This window comes from Bos indicus x Bos taurus, chromosome 10 (assembly GCF_003369695.1).
Source record: "Bos indicus x Bos taurus breed Angus x Brahman F1 hybrid chromosome 10, Bos_hybrid_MaternalHap_v2.0, whole genome shotgun sequence".
Taxonomy (NCBI): Eukaryota; Metazoa; Chordata; class Mammalia; order Artiodactyla; family Bovidae; genus Bos; species Bos indicus x Bos taurus.
In genome coordinates this window covers 95385297-95407017 of record NC_040085.1, presented here as the reverse complement: position 1 = coordinate 95407017, position 21721 = coordinate 95385297, and the positions used below count along the sequence as shown (strand labels likewise).

Here is a 21721-nt window from a genome sequence, read left to right as displayed (position 1 = left end):
CCATGGTAAATCAGAATTATTGGATTCTAGAGATGTTCTCCGCAGTAGGTTCTTTTCCCATCAGTCACTCATTCCCCTTCTCTCCCATTTACTTCATAAAATTTTAACTACAGAAGGCCAGAAGTGTGCTGAAATGAGCACTAGAGCAAGAGTCACTAGAACACAAGAGGCCTGTGTTCACTTTCAAGTAACAATGTGATCAAAAATAAATTAATTTACTTCTCTGACACAGTAGAACCATTAATTTTAAAATCTCGAATATGTCTATCAGTTCCAAGATGTTTTAATTTTCTCAAAAATCATCTCAGCAAAGTTTTCTAGATTTTACTTTTAATTCTCTTTTATTCAATCATTCATCATATACTGAATACCTACTGTATGCCAGGGACTATGCTAGAGGCCAGGATTACAAAGTTGAGGAAAATACACTTTTTCCTCTGTAAGCTCACAACTAAATTAACAGGTTAGATTGAAACTTTCCCAACACAGATTGCCTAATAATCATACAGAATTAATGTATAAGAATGAGCTTCCCTGGTGGCTCAGTGATAAAGAGGAGATGCAGGAGATGCCACTCTGATCCCTGGGTCAGAAAGATCCCCTGGAGAAGAAAATGGCAACCTACTCCAGCATTCTTGCCTTGAAAATCCCATGGACAGAGGAGCCTGGTGGGCTACAGTCCATGGGGTTGCAAAAGACAACAAAACAATGTATAAAAATAACTCATATTAAGCAGTGGGAATACTTAGCCACTACCATTTAAAATTTACTAAATTTGGTTTGAACATAGATGGTGGACAGAAAGATAATACCAACTTGCTAGTTTTTGTTTTAGTAAAAAATTCTACTTGTCAATATTAGTGCTTTTCCTATACCATTCAACACCACAGTAGCACTGATATACAATTCAAAAATTAGTGAAATTTTGGCAAAATATTCACTTGTTATTGTGCAGATGAAAACATTCTATACAGCAGTTGTCTTAGGTAAATTAATACAATAAAATTTCATTCCATGATTTTATTCCAGAATAACACACTACCATGAAAATCTAGTAGTCCCTTCACAAAGCAAAATTAACTAGAAACTACCTGCAAAATGTGGAAAAGATGCTAGATAAGTGAAGTTTTAAAAGTTTTTTAAAACACAAGAAGTTTTAAAAATATAGTAACATGCAAGCCACATATGTCATATTTAAGTATAAATGGACTGAAAGTACAGGTAAGAACATTGTAACTTCTAACTTTTCAAAGGGAAAAGTAATCATACGTTATAATGAAGTTCTGATATTTCCATAGCTTCTTCCTTTTAAAGAAATGATGATATAACTAATCTAATTTGATACAATTTTAATATTAATAAATTGTGGTGACCCAAGGATGAAAGAGCAGATAAAACCAAGGAGGGCCTTGGAATGTAGGAACAGAAAAACCAGACCCTTATTGCCCTTCCCTACCACACCAATGTTGTAACTATTAACGAATTTCGGGTCCTCCTGAGCAGTATAACCTGTCTCCCCTTCTCCCTGCAAGACCCCTATTCTGTTCCTTGTGCCCTGGTTATAAAAATAGACCAAGGACCTGTTCAATGTCCATTCTCCCTTGGGCCATCCCGCTGTTCTAACAGCATCCTCCACTCTAATAAACTTTATTTCCCTCTCATTCTGTCTCATGTCTAGAAATTCTTTTCCAACACGCACATGGACCATGACATAAATGTTGCATTTACATAGAATGTTACTGAATAATTTACCTCAAATACAACCATACAGCTATTTCCCACTTTACAAACCTGAGAACAGTTTACAAATCTGCTGAAGAGCCAAAATCTGAAATCACTACTTAAAAGTTCTCAGCCACCAAGGAATTAATGTCTCTATACAAAGATTCAAAGTCTTCCCTCATAGCTCAGTTGGTAAAGAACCCACCTGCAATGCAGGAGACCTTGGTTAGATTCCCGGGTTGGGATGATCCCCTGGAGAAGGGACAGGCTACCCACTCCAGTACTCTGGCCTGGAGAATTTCATGGACTGTATAGTCCATGGGGTCGCAAAGAGTCAAGCACAACTGAGCAATTTTCACTTCACTTCACAAAGATAATACACATTTGTTTAATGTCTAGCAAATACTTAATTTCATTTCCCTTTAATCTGTACTTGCACTAGGCAGATAGAGGGTCTTCCCCAATGGCTCAGCAGGTAAAGAATCCACCTGCAGTGCAGGAGACACAGGAGACGCCAGTTCAATCCCTATGTCAGGAAGATCCCCTGGAGTGGGAAATGGCAACCCACTCCAGTATTCTTGCCTGGAAAATCCCATGGAGAGAGGAGCCTGGTGGGCTACAGTCCAACGGGTGGCAGAGTCAGACACCACTGAGCGACTAAGCACAGGCAGACAGATGCAAAGACCTAACTCCAAACCATTTTATCTTCAATACTGCAATACAAATATACAAATTTATTGAAATTTATACCACACAAATCTGTACTTTTTATGATTAGCTCAGAAATAATAAACTGAGTTAATTTTGTCACTAAACACAATTATTTCCATGTCATGCTCACTATGTTTGTGACAATTTTTTTTTCTTTTTGTGACTTAATGGACTATAAACAACTTAGAAATGAGCATTATCTAATATTTCTCTCTTAACTACTCATAGTTCCTAAAACATTGCTATGAATTCACTACAAACAACAAAAATTAATTAGCTAAACACTAACTATGTTTGATTGTTGGCTCTGCCACTTGCTAGCTGTGTGAACTTAGGAAAACTAATATCTCCAAGCTTGACTTGCCTCATCTGTTATATAGGAACCAGGTATTAAAAAAGTAGAACCTACCATACAAGAATGTTGAGGATCAAATGATAATTTACTTAAAGCACCTAGCACAATGCCTGTCACACAAAAGCACTTAATAAATGTTAGCTACTGTTACTATTATTTCTGTACATCACAGGGTTTTAATGGATTTCCAAAACTTCACTAACAGGCTTCCTCACTTTTAACCCAATTTTCTTATTTTAGCTAGGGGAAGAGAGGGGGAGTGCAGCATTCAATCTTCTAGGGCAAAAGGTAAGGGAGGCAATAATTAAAATCTGAAAGGGAGGTCTTGTTGTAGGGTGAGAAAAATACTTGCATGCGTGCCTGCATGTGTGTGTGCTCAGTCGTTAAATTATGTTGGACTATTGTGACTCCATGTCCCACCAGGCTCCACTGTCTAGAGGATTTCTCAGGCAAGAATGCTGGAGTGGGTTGTCATTTCCTCCTCCAGGGGATCTTCCCATGCCAGGGATCGAAACAGCATCTCCTGTATATCCTGCATTGGCAGGCAGATTCTTTACCACTGAGCCATCTGGGAAGCCTAAGCAAAATACTTGGATACCTATTAAGCAGCACCTTCAGCAATCACAAGACTGTACTTGGAAAACCTGCTTTCTTATACTTATATCTATTCTCTCTACAAGGTTTTAACAAATTTACTTTGTAAGTTTCATTTTATCTAACTTGGACTAAGAGGAATAGGAAACAATTTTGTTTTATTCATGAACAAATTAAAGACTCAGAAAAGTGTGCTCTTAGAACCAAAACATAGTGATACCAGTTCAGGAAAAATGAAACAAATTATAAGGAGGTAAAATCCGGGGTATGGGAATATTTGACTGGAATTTCTAAGAAAGCATAAAGATATAGTAAAGAACACAAAACAAGTGCTATTCCAACAAGAGTATTTTTACCAAAAGGTGAACAGTTATTAAAAAAAAAAATCAATTCAAAGTAAATTCAACTCTCTAAAAGGAGATGAAAAACAAAATCCAACACACATAGCTTCATTTCAAAAGAAAGGATAGTAAAAAAAAAAAAAAAGTGATCAGAAAAACAACTGTAAATTATCACACAGTAATTCTGCAATCTGTTTTTAAAACTCAAGTAAGAAGCTCAAAATAAACTGCAGGATCACAGAATCTCAACTACCACAAAGAGATTAACTCTTTCATTTTTTTACATTAAAAAAAAAAAACAAAACTGGCATTTAAAGTTAAGGGACATGATCAAATTAAACAATGAAGCACTGAGAGACTGGGAGTAGAATCTAGGTTTCTTGCCCTTTTCTTCATACCTCTCAAATAGGTATAATGGAACCATAATACCAGGCACAAAAGAAAAAAAAAGAGAGAGAGAGAGAAAGACTAATTTGCTAAATTAACAAAGTTAATTCTAGATTAAAAAAAAGATCTTTACTCAGGAGTGAACATAAGTTCCATTTATTTAATCATTTCTAATCATCAGCTTTGTGACTTGGTATGAAAGAAAACAACAAGCATGTGTTCCAAAGCATACCATTATAGTACAGTAGCTTTGAAAGAGAGAAGTTCTGTTAATAATTGTATTTATTATTTTAAGGTTATCCATTCTTCAAGGAAAAAAAAAGAGTTTTGGTTTCTATAAAAAAAGAAAATATCTTTCTGAATGCAATCAACTTCAACTTTTAAACCATTTTACTAACATCTTAAAATTTACCTTCTTCCCCCACTCTCTCCAACCAGGGAAAACAAAAAAAAGGGGATAGGAAGAAAAGCAAAGAGCTGAGTTTGGTACAAACATAAATCAGATCTTCTATATACAATATAATTAAGGATGTGAATCTAAAATGGTTTAACTATTTAGTCAAAAACCTTTCTCTTTTTCAGTAAAGTTTTTTTAATTAAGAAAAGTTATCAGCTTACCCTTTACTTTTAGAAACCAAACCAAGAGACTGACTCAATCGATGAATAAAGGCTCTTTCTGTACTGGTCAAAGAAGAAGGAAATTCCATTTCTATATGGAAAAAAAAAAAACCCACAATGCATCATTTACTTGATAGGCAAATTTCTTTCAAGGTATTTCAGTACACATATATTTATAAAATTTGAAAAAATCATATAAGCATATAATCACATTTACCACATTTTATGTGAAAAGTCGATACAGGTATACCTCAGTGAGATTTTGGGTTTGGTTGCAGACTCTTGCAATAAAACAAATATAATAAAAAATAATAAAGCAAGTCATACAAATTTTTTCGGTTTCCAGGGCCTATGCTAGTTTGTTCCTGGCCCTATTTATGGTTACACTAAAAGACTCTGATGCTGGGAGGGATTGGGGGCAGGAGGAGAAGGGACGACAGAGGATGAGATGGCTGGATGGCATCACTGACTCGATGGACTTGAGTTTGAGTGAACTCCGGGAGTTGGTGATGGACAGGGAGGCCTGGCGTGCTGCGATTCATGGGGTCGCAACGAGTTGGACACGACTGAGCGACTAAACTGAACTGAACTGAACACTATAGTCTATTAAATGTGCAATAGCATTATGTATTAAAAAACAATGTATACACAGTAATTTAAAAATACTTTATTGATAAAATATGCTAACCATCATTCGACAACAGAGAATTGTCACAAACCTTCAACTGTTTAAAAAAGAAAAAACTATTTAAAAAATCTGCAAAGTACAATAAAATGTAATAATCAGATATACCTGTACTAATTAACCACTTAATGTCTACCAGAATTCTGGTATCAGTAACACTTAAACCTAAATATGATAAAGGACTCTGATGTTCACCAAAGATTACTACTCTTACCTGTGCTGAAATCTTGAGCTCCTATAAAAACTGACGAAGTTTACTATCTTAACTTACTTGTTTATTAACAAAATGCTTATTTCCTTCAATGATGAGGTATGCTCAAGAATTTTGAACGCTCAGCATCAGATTCCATTGTCTTTGCCTTCAAAACTGCACAGAATTCATATTTTACTATCTCAGACTGGATATGTTGCATATTTCTGGGGCTTCATATCTGTTTTCTTCTTCTTCTTTTTTTTTTTTTTAAGACGCTTTTAATTAAGCTTCCGGAGTAAGGGGGTCTTGTATTTAGACCACCAAATCAGAATGAGCACTTAATATATGCTGTACTGATCACAGGTCGACTGCTGATTCTGCGCTGTGTGACTCAAGTCGCTTTCTAACCTTAAGAGGTGTGGAAGATGCTTTGTCTACCAGGAGTTTAACTCCTTTTTTTAAAACTATTTAATAGAGTGATGCTTCCAGGATTTAAGCAAAGGACTGCATGTTGCCACTTCATTTATCTGAACCGTTTCCTTCCGCTTCTCTACTTCCTTAACTCAAACTAAACCTGCTGCTGCTGCTGCTGCTGCTGCTAAGTCGCTTCAGTCGTGTCCGACTCTGTGCGACCCCATAGACGGCAGCCCACCAGGGTACCCCGTCCCAGGGATTCTCCAGGCAAGAACACTGAAGTGAGTTTCCATTTCCTTCTTCAACGCATGAAAGTGAAAAGTGAAAGTGAAGTCGCGCAGTCGTGTCCGACTCTTTGCGACCCCATGGACTGCAGCCTACCGGGCTCCTCCGTCCATGGGATTTTCCAGGCAAGAGTACTGGAGTGGGGTGCTAAACCTACCTCGATTTAGAAAAAAGAAAAAAAAGCAGGGGCTAAACAACACCTAAGAGTTGTGGCAAAGCTACCGGAAGCCCTCTCCCTAGGAAAAGAAATGCCTCCTGCTACGGAGCAACCTGATTTTTTCGTTTTCGGACCCCACGAAGGGTCCCGAAACTTGGCTGACCCGCAGGACTCTGCGGCTCCTCGCAGCCCAGGAGAGGGCGACCACGCCGGCCTCTGCCCCCCGCCCGGGCCGGGCCGTCTTCCCTCCCACGCGTGAGGCAGCCCCTGCCCACCGAGGGGCCGGGCTTCCGGGAGGTGGGGCAGCCGGCGGGGTCCCTGTCAGGAACCTCACCTCTCTGGTCCCCATAGCGGAAGCGCTCCAGAGCGATATTGACTGCGATCTTCACCTCCTCGTCTATACGAATGTCCTTCAGCCCCTTGGCACGGCCGCCGCCCCCAGGGCAACAGGGCGCGGGGCCGCCTCCGCCCCCACCGGGAGCCGGGGGCCGCGGGGAGACGCTGCTCGGCCTAGACATGGCCCTGAGGAGACGTTCTCCCCGCGATAGAGCGGCCAGGCCTGCCGGCTGACAGCCAACGACCGCGAGCCTGGGCCTCTCGGGCGCTGGCTGGGGCCGGACGGCTTCACAGGCGGCCTGCACTGCGCAGGGAGCACCAGAAAGAAGCCCTCGGTCTCCACAACAGCCGGCGAAGTGCCGGCGCCAGTGAAGCTCCAGCCCGGCGAACAGCGCGGCCGTGATGACGTCACCGGAGCCGGCGCCCGTGACCTCAGCGCGCAGGCCGCCCAGGCCTGGGGGCGCTGCACCCCAGTCTCCAGCTCGGCAGCTGTGTTTCTCCCCGTTGTCTCCGGTCTTCAGCTACACCCTCACCGAGGGGCCCTTATTCGATCGCTATGTGGTTAAATCCTTTGTTAACTCATCCAATAAGCATGTGTGGGCTCTTACTCTGTGTCCTAGATATACATTGGGAAACGGGACAGAAGGAGTTCCTGCCCTCAAGGAGTTTGCGTTCTATTGGGGGTAGTGTTGCCAGATTTAGTAAATAAAAATACAAGATGCCCCGTTTATTTGAATGTCGGATAAAGAACAAAATTTTAGTATAGGGCTTTCCCATGCAATATTTGGAAGCACACAGACTGAAGAATTCCCTGGGCTTCCCTAATGGCTCAGACAATAAAGAATCTACCTGGGATGCAGGGGGTTTGATTTCCGGCTTGGGAAGATACTCTGGGGAAGGGAATGTCTACCCAGTACAGTATTCTTGCCTGTAGAATTCCGGGAACAAAGGAGCCTGGCCAGCTAGTGTTTAGTTGGACACAATTGAGAACACAAGAATACTAGGAGTAAAGAATTACTCAATATCTGAAATGCAAATTCAACTGAGCGGCCTTATTTGGCAACCCCAGATGGGAACAACAGGCACTAACCAAAAAAATGATTAAATGGTAGTTGTAAGTGCTATGTGAGGTAATGGAATAGGAAGATGGAACCTTCAGGCTGCGAAGTCAAGGAAGATTATGAGAATGTCCGTTTTCATTTATACAGTTACACTAACACAAACCTAAACCCAGCCACACTGCTTCCACTCTGGTCTTCCTATTATCCATTATCCAGAAAGTAACTAGAATGATCTTTTTAAAAACACATTGAAAAGATCTTGGTTCTCAGTATCTTTGAGTTCCTTATCCACTGTTTCAACCAACCACTAAACCAAAAAATTTTTTTCAATTCAGAAAGTTCCAAAGAGCAAAGCTTGAATTTACTATGAATTGCAACTATGTACACAGTATTTATATCCTATTAGGTACTGTATGTGATTTAGAGATGATTCTAAGTATATAACAGGATGTGTATAGGTTATATGCAAATACTACTATTATTTTAAGGGCTTCCCTTATAGCTCAAGTTGGTAAAGAATCTGCCTGCAATGCAGGAGACCCTGGTTTGATTGCTGTGTCCGAAAGATCCCCTGGAGAAGGGATAGGCTACCCTCTCCAGTATCGTTGGACATCATTTTTGGCTCAGCTGGTAAGGAATCAGCCTGCAATGCAAGAGACCTGGATTGAATCCCTGGATTGGGAAGATCCCCTGGAGAAGGGAAAGGCTACCCACTCCAGTATTCTGACCTAGAGAATTCCAGGACTGTATAGTCCATGGGGTCACAAAGAGCCAAACACGGCTGAACAACTTTCACTCACTGCCATTTTATATAAGGGACTTGGATTTTTGTATCCTCAAGGCCTCCTGGAACCAATGCCTACAGACAGAGAGAAAACTGTACAAGCCAAGTAGGATAACATCCCTACACAAAGCACTGTTATCAGTCCGCACTGCAACTCTAAAATACCTTCATTTCCTTACTAAGACCCTTAAAACTCTACATGATCTGGCATCTGTCTACCCTCATAAGGCTCATCTGTGACCATTCTCATCTTCACAGTGCTCAAATGCACTGATTCATTCCTGTCCCTTGAACATATCAAGCGCATTACTATCAGGGAAACTTTCCACTTGAACAGTTTCCTCCTGCACATGACAGTCTCCCTCCCAATACTTCATATGGATGCCTCTTTCTCATTATTAAAGCCATCATCATTATCCCTTATCTAGATAGGCTCTCCCACAGTAAACCATTATCATTTAATATTGTTTGAAATTACTTTATTTATATACTTATTATTTGCTCTTCCCACTACAACATAAGCCTTTTAAGAGCAGGAACCTTGTTTATCTTGTCAATATTTCATCAGCAGCAAGAACTGTATGGTCATACAATAATTATTTATTGATTTTCCATATTTGTATAATAGAATCTATAATTAAGATTTTTCATCTCTATTCTTTACAAATTTTCTTCATAATTCTTGGAATCCTAATCAATTTGATTGATTAGGCAGGGGTGAGCAGTGGCCTGCTGCAGGGCTGGGGACACTGAGTATAGCAGGGCATGCATGGGACCTTTTGAAGGAGGTGCCATTATCTTCATTATCTGCACCATACTTTGGCCCCAGGTAAATAACAGGGAGGGAACACAGCTCCACCCATCAACAGAAAATTGGATTAAAGATTTACTGATCCTGGCCCCAGCCATCAGAACAAGACCCAATTTTCCCCTCAGTCAGTCTTTCCCATCAGGAAGCTTCCATAAGCCTCTTATCCTTTTCCAAAAGAGGGCAGATAGACTGAAAACCACAATCCCAGGAAACTAATCAATCTGATCACAAGGACCACAGCCTTGTCTAACTCAATGAAACTGTGATCCATGCCCTGTAGGGCTATCCAAGATGGACGGGTCATGGTGGAGAGTTCTAACAAAACATGGTTCACTGGAGAAGGGAATGACAAACCACTTCAGTATGCTTCCCTTGAGAACCCCATGAACAGTATGAAAAGACAAAAAGACAGGACACTGAAAGATGAGCTCGCAGATCAGTAGGTGCCCGATATGGTACTAGAGATCAGTGGAGAAATAACTCCAGAAAGAATGAAGAGACAAAGTCAAAGCAAAATATACTACCCAGTTCTGGATGTGACTGGTGATGGAAGTAAAGTCAGATGCTGTAAAGAGGAATATTGCATAGGAACCTGGAATGTTAGGTCCATGAATCAAGGCAAATTGGAAGTGGTCAAACAGGAAATGGCAAGAGTGAATGTTGACGTTCTAGGACTCAGTAAACTAAAATGGACTGAAATGGGTGAATTCAACTCAAATGACCATTATATCTACTACTGTGGGCAGGAACCCTTAGCAAAAATGGAGTAGCCATCATAGTCAACAAAAGAGTCCAAAATGCAGTACTTCGATGCAATCTCAAAAATGACAGAATGATTGCTGTTCATTTACAAGGCAAACCATTCAGTGTCACACTAATCCAAGTCTATGACCTGACCAGTAATGCTGAAGAAGCTGAAGTTGAATGGTTCTGTGAAGACCTACAAGACCTTCTAGAACTAACACCCAAAAAAGATGTCCTTTTCATTATAGGGGACTGGAATGCAAAAGTAGAAAGTCAAGAAACACCTGGAGTAACAGGCAAATTTGGCCTTGGAATACAGAATGAAGCAGGGCAAAGGCTAATAGAGTTTTGCCAAGAGAACGCACTGGTCATAGCAAAAACCCTCTTCCAACAACACAAGAGAAGACTCTACACATGGACATCACCAGATGGTCAATACTGAAATCAGATTGATTATATTCTTTGCAGCCAAAGATGGAGAAGTTCAATAGAGTCAGCAAAAACAAGACCGGGAGCGGACTGTGGCTCAGATCATGAACTCCTTATTGCCAAATTCAGACGTAAATTGAAGAAAGTAGGGAAAACCACTAGACCATTCAGTTATGGCCTAAATCAAATCCCTTACAACTGTACAGTGGAAGTGATAAATAGATTCAAGGGATTAGATCTGATAGAGTGCCTGAAGAACTATGGACAGAGGTACATGACATTGTATACTGAAGTGAAAGTCACTCAGTCGTATCCAACCCTTCGTGACCCCATGGACTACATACAGCCCATGGGATTCTCCAGGCCAGAATACTGGAGTGGGCAGCCTTTACCTTCTCCAGGGGATCTTCCCAACCCAGGAATAGAACACAGGTCTGTTGTATAGAACACAGGACATTGTATAGGAGGCAAGATCATCCCCAAGGAAAAGAAATGCTAAAGGGCAAAACGGTTGTGTGAGGAGGCCTTAGAAATAGCTGTGAATAGAAGACAAGTGAAAGGCAAAGGAGAAAAGGAAAGATATACCCATTTGAATGCAGAGTTCCAAAGAATAGCAAGGAGAGATAAGAAAGCCTTCCTTAGCAATCAATGCAAAGAAGTAGAGGGAAACAATAGGGAAAACAAATGGGAAAAACGAGAGATCTCTTCAAGAAAATTAGGGATATCAAGGGAACATTTCATTGAAAGATGGGTGCAATAAAGGACAGAAATGGTATGGACCTAACAGAAGAAGAAGATAGTAAGAAGAGGTAGCAAGAATACAATGAAGAAATACAAAAAAGATTTTCATGACCCAGATAATCACAATGGTGTGATCACTCACCTAAAGCCAAATATCCTGGAATGCAAAGTCAAGTGGGCCTTAGGAAGCATCACTATGAACAAAGCTAGTGGAGGTGATGGAATTCCAATTGAGCTATTTCAAATCCTAAAAGATGATGTTGTGAAAGTGCTGCACTCAAAATGCCAGCAAATTTGGAAAACTCAGCAGCGGCCACAGGACTGGAAAAGATCAGTTTTCATTCCAATCCCTAAGAAAGGCAATGCCAAAGAATGCTCAAACTACCACACAGTTGCACTCATCTCACATGCTACCAAAGTAACTTGAGAAATCTGTATGCAGGTCAGCAAGCAACAGTTGGAACTGGACATGGAACAACAGACTGGTTCCATATATGGAAAGGAGTACCTCAAGGTTGTATATTGTCACCCTGCTTATTTAACTTATATGTGGAGTACATCATGAGAAACCCTGGGCTGGATGAAACACAAGCTAGAAACGAGATTGCCGGGAGAAATATCAATAACCTCAGATATGCAGATGACACCACCCTTATGGCAGAAAGTGAAGAAGAACTAAAGAGCCTCCTGATGAAAGTGAAAGAGGAGAGTGAAAACTTTGGCTTAAAGCTCAACATTCAGAAAACAAAGATCATGGCATCCGGTCCCATCACTTCGTGGCAAATAGATGGGGAAACAGTGGAAACAGTGTCAAACTTTATTTTGGGGGGATCCAAAATCACTGCAGATGGTGACTGCAGCCATGAAATGAAAAGACGCTTACTCCTTGGAAGAAAAGTTATGACCAACCTAGACAGCATGTTAAAAAGCAGAGACATTACTTTGCCAACAAAGGTCCGTCTAGTCAAGGCTATGGTTTTTCTAGTATCATGTACGGATGTGAGAGTTGGACCATAAAGAAAGCTGAGCACTGAAGAATTGATGCTTTTGAACTGTGGAGTTGGAGAAGACTCTTGAGAGTCCCTTGGACTGCAAGGAGATCCAACCAGTCCATCCTAAAGGAAATCAGTCCTGAATATTCATTGGAAGAACTGATGCTGAAGCTGAAACTCCAATACTTTGGCCATCTGATGCGAAGCAGTGACTCATTTGAAAAGACCCTGCTGCTGGGGAAGATTGAAGGCAGGAGGAGAAGGGGATCACAGAGGATGAGGTGGTTGGATGGCATCACCGACTCGATGGACATGAGTTTGAGTGAACTCCAGGAGTTGGTGATGGACAGGGAGGCCTGGCGTGCTGCAGTCCATGGGGTCACAAAGAGTCAGAAATGGCTGAGCAACTGAACTGAAATGAACTAAATCAGTTTGACTGGCCACTGGAAAGAGTTCTTGATAAGCAGAAATGGGTCCTGTACCCTGGTCCTGGCATGGTTACCAGTGAACTGTGTGGACATTTTCTATTAATACTATGTTGATTTCTGTGTAACCTAAATTCCTCAGCTGTGCAATAATAATGCCACAATTTATTAAGTGCCCAGGGGCACACTTTTTTTTTCCAATCCTCATGAAACCATATGAAGTAGTTATATTGCCTCAGATACAAATGAGGAAACTGGCTGGATAAGGTTAAAACTGGTCCAATGTCATGCTAGCAATAATCAATGAGGTAATGGAAACCAGGCCCAGCTGCTTCTGAGGCCTAGCTTCATTCCAGGACAAATCATAAGTAGAAGATTATATTTGAATTCACCAAATATATTGTGAGGAAACTGAAAACGTTTTATGTGGGGTCAGACACATATCTAATCTCCCTCCATAACTTCTTTATTCCACTGTTTATTGGCTCCATCATTTATAAGCTTTGTGAATTGACTATTTACTTTGCCTTCCCAGCTTCATGTTCCCATCCATAAAATGGGTATGTTTAATATTCATTTTATAGGATTTTTTAAAATCCTAAAAAATCCTATTTTTTTATAGGATTGCTGTGAGTTTGACATAAGATGTAAATATCAAGCATTGATCTGATGTGTGCTGCTTTTTTCTTTCTTCTTTTCTTTTGGAATAAATGCCGAAATATTCATAGTCCTACTTGGAGAAGGAAAGGGCAACCCACCCCAGTATTATTGTCTGGAGAATCCCATGGACAGAAAAGACTGGTGAGCTATAGTTATGGGGTTGCAAAGAGTCAAACAAGACTGAAGCAACTTGGCAGCAGCAGCAGTACCTAGTAAGAGTATGGAATATGTTTGTTGAAATAAAAGAGAATATTTACCTATATTATATATCAATAAATTATAAGGTTAATCAGATTCTTCATTATCTAACATTTTTCTATACTCCTAGAAATTTCTGTTGCTTAGGGTGAAACCCGGCAGTTCTACTTTATACATATGCTTTGGGGAAAAAATTAAAATTAGAGAAGATATGGAATATTTACAAATGATTTCAAGTTGAACTTAGTGTAGATAGACCTAAAGTTTTAGTGTTTGTTTTTGCTGGTGTATAGTTATGGTCTGTGGAAGGACTTAACTTCCCTATGTGTGTGCGCCTGCTCAGTCGTGTCCAACTTTCGGTGACCCCGTGGACTGTAGCACACCAGGCTCCTCTGTCCATGGGATTTTCCAGGCAAGAATACTGGAGTGGGTTGCCATTTCCTTCTCCAGGGGATCTTCCTGACCCACATTGTTATTACTATTATAGGAATTAAGTTAGACTATATCTGGCGCATTTAGCGCACGCAGCTGTGACCAGCGTACTTAGCGCGGCCGAGAGGAGCTACCCCATGTCCGAGGTCAGGCGCAGAAGCCGGGAGGACCCCATGCCCGAGCGAAGGCGGCCAAGAGGAGTTGCCCCACGTCCGAGGTCAGGGGCAGCGGCCGAGAGCACCAGGCTGTGACAGCGCAGGAACGGCCGAGAGGCACTACCCCACGTCCGAGGTCAGGGGAGGCGCCCTGGAGGACCTACCCCACGTGCGAGGCCAGGAGCGGCGGCCCGGAGGACCTACCCCACCTCCAAGGAGCGGTGGCTGTGTGGGCGCAGGAGGTCTTAGTGGAGCTATTCCACGTTCAAGGTCAAAAGGGGTGGTGGTGAGGAGATACCCCTCGTTCAAGGTAAGGAGCAGTGGCTGCGCTTTGCTGGAGCAGCCGTGAAGAGATTATCCCACGTCCAAGGTAATATAAACCCAAGTAAGGCAGTAGGTGTTGCAAGAGGGCATCAGAGGGCAGACACACTGAAACCATACTCACAGAAAACTAGTCAATCTAATCACACTAGGACCACACCCTTGTCTAACTCAATGAAACTAAGCCATTCCCGTGGGGCCACCCAAGATGGGCAGGTCATGGTGGAGAGATCTGACAGAATGTGGTCCACTGGAGAAGGGAATGGCAAACTGCTTCAGTATTCTTGCCTTGAGAACCCCATGAATAGTATGAAAAGGCAAAATGATAGGATACTGAAAGAGGAACTCCCCAGGTCAGTAGGGGCCCCATATGCTACTGGAGATCAGTGGAGAAATAACTCCAGAAAGAATGAAGGGATGGACCCAAAGCAAAAACAATACCCAGTTGTGGATGTGACTGGTGATAGAAGCAAGGTCCGACACTGTAAACAGCAATATTGCATAGGAACCTGCAATATTGAATCATGAATATTCATGAATCAAGGCAAATTGGAAGTGGTCAAACAAGAGATGGCAAGAGTGAATGACGACATTCTAGGAATCAGCGAACTCAAATGGACTGGAATGGGTGAATTTAACTCAGATGACCATTATATCTACTACTGCAGGCAGGAATCCCTCAGAAGAAATGGAGTAGCCATCATGGTCAACAAAAGAGTTCAAAATGCAGTACTTGGATGCAATCTCAAAAACTACAGAAGGATCTCTGTTCGTTTCCAAGGCAAACCATTCAATATCACAGTAATCCAAGTCTATGCCCCAACCAGTAACACTGAAGCAGCTGAAGTTGAACGGTTCTTTGAACCTACAAGACCTTCTAGAACTAACACCCAAAAAAGATGTCCTTTTCATTATAGGGGACTGGAATGCAAAAGTAAGAAGTGAAGAAACACCTGGAATAACAGGCAAATTTGGCCTTGGAATACGGAATGAAGCAGGGCAAAGACTAATAGAGTTTTGCCAAGAAAATGCACTGGTCATAGAAAACACCCTCTCCCAACAACAAAAGAGAAGACTACACATGGACATCACCAGATGGTCAACACCGAAATCAGATTGATTATGTTCTTTGCAGCCAAAGATGGAGAAGCTCTATACAGTCAACAAAAACAAGATGGGGAGTTGACTGTGGCTCAGATCATGAACTCTGTATTGCCAAATTCAGAGTGAAATTGAAGAAAGTAGGGAAAACCACTAGACCATTCAGGTATGACCTAAATCAAATCCGTTATGATTATACAATGGAAGTGAGAAATAGATTTAAGGGACTAGATCTGATAGATAGAGTGCCTGATGAACTATGGACGGAGGTTCGTGACATTGTACAGGAAACAGGGATCAAGACCATCTCCTTGGAAAAGAAATGCAAAAAAGCAAAATGGCTGTCTAGGGAGCCCTTACAAATAGCTGTGAAAAGAAGAGAAGAGAAAAGCAAAGGAGAAAAGGAAAGATATAAGCATCTGAATGCAGAGTTCCAAAGAATAGCAAGAAGAGATAAGAAAGCCTTCCTCAGCGATCAATGCAAAGAAACAGAGGAAAACAACAGAATGGGAAAGACTAGAGATCTCTTCAAGAAAATTAGAGATACCAAGGGAACATTTCATGCAAAGATGGGCTCTATAAAGGACAGAAATGGTATGGACCTAACAGAAACAGAAGATATTAGGAAGGGGTGGCAAGAATACACAGAAAAATTGTTCAAAAAAGATCTTCACGACCCAGATAATCACGATGATGTGATCACTCACCCACAGCCAGACATCCTGGAATGTGAAATGAAGTTGGCCTTAGAAAGCATCACTATGAACAAAGCTAGTGGAGGTGATAGAATTCCAGTTGAGCTATTTCAAATCCTGAAAGATGATGCTGTGAAAGTGCTGCATTCAATATGCCAGCACATTTGGAAAACCCAGCAGTGACCACAGGACTGGAAAAGGTCAGTTTTCATTCCAATCCCAAAGAAAGGCAATGCCAAAGAATGCTCAAACTACCGCACAATTGCACTCATCTCACACACTAGTAAAGTAATGTTCAAAATTCTCCAAGCCAGGCTTCAGCAATACGTGAACCGTGAACTTCAAGATGTTCAAACTGGTTTTAGAAAAGGCAGAGGGACAAGAGACCAAATTGCCAACATCCTCTGGATCATGGAAAAAGCAAGAGAGTTCCAGAAAAACATCTATTTCTGCTTTGTTGATTATGCCAAAGCCTTTGACTGTGTGGATCACAATAAACTGTGGAAAATTCTGAAAGAGATGGGAATACCAGACCACCTCACCTCCCTCTTGAGAAATTTGTATGCAGGTCAAGAAGCAACAGTTAGAACTGGACATGGAACAACAGACTGGTTCCAAATAGGAAAAGGAGTATGTCAAGGCTGTATATTGTCACCCAGCTTATTTAACTTATATGCAGAGTACATCATGAGAAATGCTGGGCTGGAAGAAGCACAAGCTGGAATCAAGATTGCTGGGAGAAATATCAATAATATCAGATATGCAGATGATACTACCCTTATGGAAGAAAGTGAAGAGGAACTAAAAAGCCTCTTGATGAAAGTGAAAGTAGAGAGTGAAAAAGTTGGCTTCAAGCTCAACATTCAGAAAACGAAGATCATGGCATCTGTTCCCAACTCTTCATGGGAAATAGATGGGGAAACAGTGGAAACAGTGTCAGACTTTATTCTTTTGGGCTCCAAAATCACTGCAGATGGTGACTGCAGCCATGAAATTAAAAGATGCTTACTCCTTGGAAGAAAAGTTATGACCAACCTAGATAGCATATTGAAAAGCAGAGACATTACTTTGCCAACAAAGGTCCGTCTAGTCAAGGCTATGGTTTTTCCAGTGGTCATGTATGGATGTGAGAGTTGGACTGTGAAGAAAGCTGAGCACTGAAGCATTGATGCTTTTGAACTGTGGTGTTGGAGAAGACTCTTGAGATTCCCTTGGACTGCAAGGAGATCCAACCAGTCCATTCTGAAGGAGGTCAGCCCTGGGATTTCTTTGGAAGGAATGGTGCTAAAGCTGAAACTCCAGTACTTTGGCCACCTCATGCGAAGTGTTGACTCATTGGAAAAGACTCTGACAGGGACATTAGAGGATGAGATGGCTGGATGGCATCACTGACTCGATGGACATGAGTCTCAGTGAACTCCGAGAGTTGGTGATGGACAGGGAGGCCTGGCGTGCTGCGATTCATGGGGTTGCAAAGAGTCAGACACGACTGAGCGACTGAACTGAACTGATATTACCTTTATGCAAATGAAGTACTTAGTACAATTCTTGGATAATCCTTAACAGTCAGCACTAACAGCTAGATGCTTTTAACTTCAAGTAACAGGAAACCCAATTAAAAAAAAAAAAAAAAGGCCCCAAATAAGGACATTTCTTATCTAAGGTAGCACAAAGTCACAGGATAGGGTGGTTCCAGGATTGATTATTTCAACATTGTATACCAATGTTGTCAGTCATGCAGAATCTGTTCACCTTACCAGCCTGCCTTCTTAGGGCTTTACACTACCCTTTGGTTGTAGGTCCAAGTAAGCAAACCATTACAAAGCCCAAGATAAAGACAAGATAAGTGCCTCCTGTCTGATGTTTCTTTTTAAGATAAACTTTCCAAAAGTTCCAGAAATATATATGCTTAGGTATCCTAGTCAGAACATGGCTAACCAGCAAAGAAAAATGGGATTACCACAGCAAAGGATGAGATGGTTAGATGGGATCACCAATTCAACAGACATGAGTTTGAGCAAGCTCTGAGGGACAATAAAGGACAGGGAAGCCTGGCATGCTGCAGTCATGGGGTCACAAGAGTAGGACACAACTGAGCGACTGAACAACAAACATGAAAGGTCTGGTCTATGTTGAACAAGGTGGTCACCTAGAAAAAATGGACCAAATTTATGTTCTCATAGCAAGTAAAAAAGGGTGGAGAACGACTGTTGTGTAGGCAACAAAAGATATTATGTCAGTCAACAATCATTTCATCAAATATTTCTGGTTTCCTTCCTTTCTAGGGATGTCTCAGAATTGTCCTCCCTGGCCCTGTTGCAGTTGGGTGGGAACATTTGATTAGTTCTGGCCAGTGAGGGGTGAATTGAAGTGCTATGTTTCATTTTCATTTTAACCTCACTTTTCACTGCAATTAGCTGCAAACAACTAACAAAACATGTCTAAGAAAGAAAGAAAATTATCCTACTCCAAACTGTTTAAAAACCCTAACACTACAAGAGAATATTTCTGAGAAAAATTAAACACTTAAACAAATGAAAACATATACTGTGTTCAGGGATGAGAAAACTCAGTAGAAATAAGATAGCAATTCTCCTCTTACCAGCATCAGTTCAGTTCAGTTCAGTCACTCAGTCGTGTCTGACTCTTTGCGACCCCATGGACTGCAGCACACCAGGCCTCCCTGTCCATCACCAACTCCCGGAGTTTACTCAAACTCATGTCCATCAAGTCAGTGATGCCACCTAACCATCTCATCCTCTGTTATCCCCTTCTCCTCCTGCCTTCAATCTTCCCCAGCAGCAGGGTCTTTTCAAATGAGTCAGTGCTTCGCATCAGATGGCCAAAGTATTGGAGTTTCAGCTTCAGCATCAGTCCTTCCAATGAATATTCAGGACTGATTTCCTTTAGGATGGACTGGTTGGATCTCCTCGCAGTCCAAGGGACTCTCAAGAGTCTTCTCCAACACCACAATTCAAAAGCATCAATTCTTCAGCACTCAGCTTTCTTTATAGTCCAACTTTCACATCCATACATGACTACTGGAAAAACCATAGCCTTGACTAGATGGACCTTTGTTGGCAAAGTAATGTCTCTGCTTTTTAACATGCTATCTAGGTTGGTCATAACTTTCCTTCCAAGGAGTAAGCATCTTTTAATTTCATGGCTGCAGTTACCATCTGCAGTGATTTTGGAGCCCCCCAAAATAAAGTCAGCCACGTTTCCCCATCTATTTGCCATGAAGTGATGGGACTGGATGCCATAATCTTAGTTTTCTGAATGTTGAGCTTTAAGCCAATTTTTTCACTCTCCTCTTTCACTTTCATCAAGAGGCTCTTTAGTTCTTCTTCACTTTCTGCCATAAGGGTGGTGTCATCTGCATATCTGAGGTTATTTATATTTCTCCCAGCAATCTTGATTCTAGCTTGTGCTTCATCCAGCCCAGCATTTCTCATAATGTACTCCACATATAAGTTAAATAAGCAGAGTGACAAGATGCAGCCTTAATGTACTCTTTTCCCTGTTTGGAACCAGTCTATTGTTCCATGTCCAGTTCTAACTGTTGCTTCCTGACCTACATGTAGATTTCTCAGGAGGCAGGTCAGGAGGTCTGATATTCCCATCTCTTTTAAAATTTTCCAGAGTTTGTTGTGATCCACATAGTCAAAGCCTTTGGCACAGTCAATAAAGCAGAAATAAATGTTTTTCTGGAATCCAGCACAATTTTTTTCTAAAACAGTAACAAGCTGATGCTTCATATGGGAATGCACTAAAATATCCAAAAAAACTAAGTAGAAAAAAGTGTTTGAGGGCTACCACAATCTGATTTACAGACTTACTAAAAAGCTACATTTCACAAGATAGTGTGGTGCTGACATAAATGTAAACAAATAGATCATTGCTACAAAATAGAGTTTAAAAATAAACCCATATATATTTGGACAACTGACTCTTGACAAAGGTAAACGCTAACACACTGGAGGAAAGATGAGCTTTTCAACAAATGGTGCTGAAACTGAATGGCCAAATGCAAATAATTCCAAACCTATCTCACTCCATATAAAAAATTAACTCAAAATGGATTATAGGCATTGCCTAAGGATGCATCAAAGAAAATCTTTGTGACCTTGGGTTAGACAAAGATTTTTTTAAGATATACCACCAAAAAGCACAAATCATTAAAGGAAAAAACTGCTAAATTGGATTTCATCCAAGTTAAGAACTTTTGTTCTTTCAAAGACATTTTTAACAGATAAAACACAGACTGGGGGAAAATATTTACAAATCATATATCTGATAAAAGATATGTCCAGAATATATGAATAACCATCAAATACCATAATAAGAAAACAAACAACCACATTTTTTAAACTGGGCAAAGTTTGATTAGATACTTGACCAAAGAAGTTATATGGGTGGCAAATAAATACATTAAAAATGCTAAATATCATTCATCATTAGAAAAATGCATCTTAAATCCACCAAGGGATGCCACTACATACTGATCAGTGTGTCTAAATCTAAAATTAACTGATTTTACAAATTATCAGAGAGCAAGCTGAGGAATTGGAATTTTCATATTCTAAGATGGGAAACAAACCACTTTGGAACGGTATGGCAGTTTCTTTAAAAAATAAAACACAGGGTCTCCGTGGTGGCTCAGTGTTAAAGAATCTGCCTGCCAATGCAGGAGACATGAGTTCGAGCCCTGATCCAGGAAGATCCCACCTGCTGCACGGCAGCTAAGCCCGTGTGCCACAGCTGTTGGGCCTGTGCTTTAGAGCCTGAGAGCCGCAGCTACTGAAGTACCATAATGAGAAGCCTGTATACCACAGCTAGAGAGGAAGCCCCACCCTCTGCAACTAGCGAAAACCCATGCATAGCAACAAAGACTGAGCATAGCCAAAAGCTAATTAATTAGAACACAAAACGTATAGTTACCACAAAATCCAGCCATTCTATTCCTAGGTATTTACCCAAGAAAAACAGAAGCATGTATCTGTAGAAAGACAAGAGCACAGATGTTCACAGCAGCTTGGTTCATAATAGCCCAAACACTGGAAAGAATACAAATACTCATCTGCAGGTGTATGGATAAAGAAATGGCGATACAGGCATACGGTGCAATACTGCCCAACTAGAAGAAGAATGAGCTGTTGTTACACACAGCAACGTGGATGAACATCAAAATAAATATACCAAATGAAAGAAGTCAGACAAAAAGAGTCCAGCTATATAATTTCATTCATGCAACACTCTAGAAAGTGTAAACTAATCTACAGTGACAGAAAGCAGATCAGTTGTTGCCTAGGGAAAACGTGGAGAGGAAGGAATTTAAAAGGGGCATGAGGAAACTCTAGGGTAATGGATATAT

General features: G+C 41.0%; 1 protein-coding gene across 3 annotated transcripts in view; it reads right to left on the bottom strand.

The window, feature by feature from the left end:
• The window catches only part of YTHDC2 (YTH domain containing 2), a 119488-nt gene that overhangs the window by 66541 nt on the left and 31226 nt on the right, over positions 1 to 21721 (bottom strand). Inside the window, exons 1-2 of one of the 3 annotated variants that reach the window (XM_027552612.1) lie at positions 6797 to 7216; positions 4729 to 4819 (exon numbers count right to left, since the gene is read on the bottom strand). In XM_027552612.1, coding sequence (XP_027408413.1) covers positions 4729 to 4819; positions 6797 to 6980 — 275 coding nt within the window. In that variant the 5' untranslated portion in view covers positions 6981 to 7216. Of the gene's footprint in view, positions 1 to 4728; positions 4820 to 6796; positions 7217 to 21721 lie in introns of those variants that run through there. The other 2 variants (XM_027552613.1, XM_027552614.1) reach the window with 2 other exon arrangements.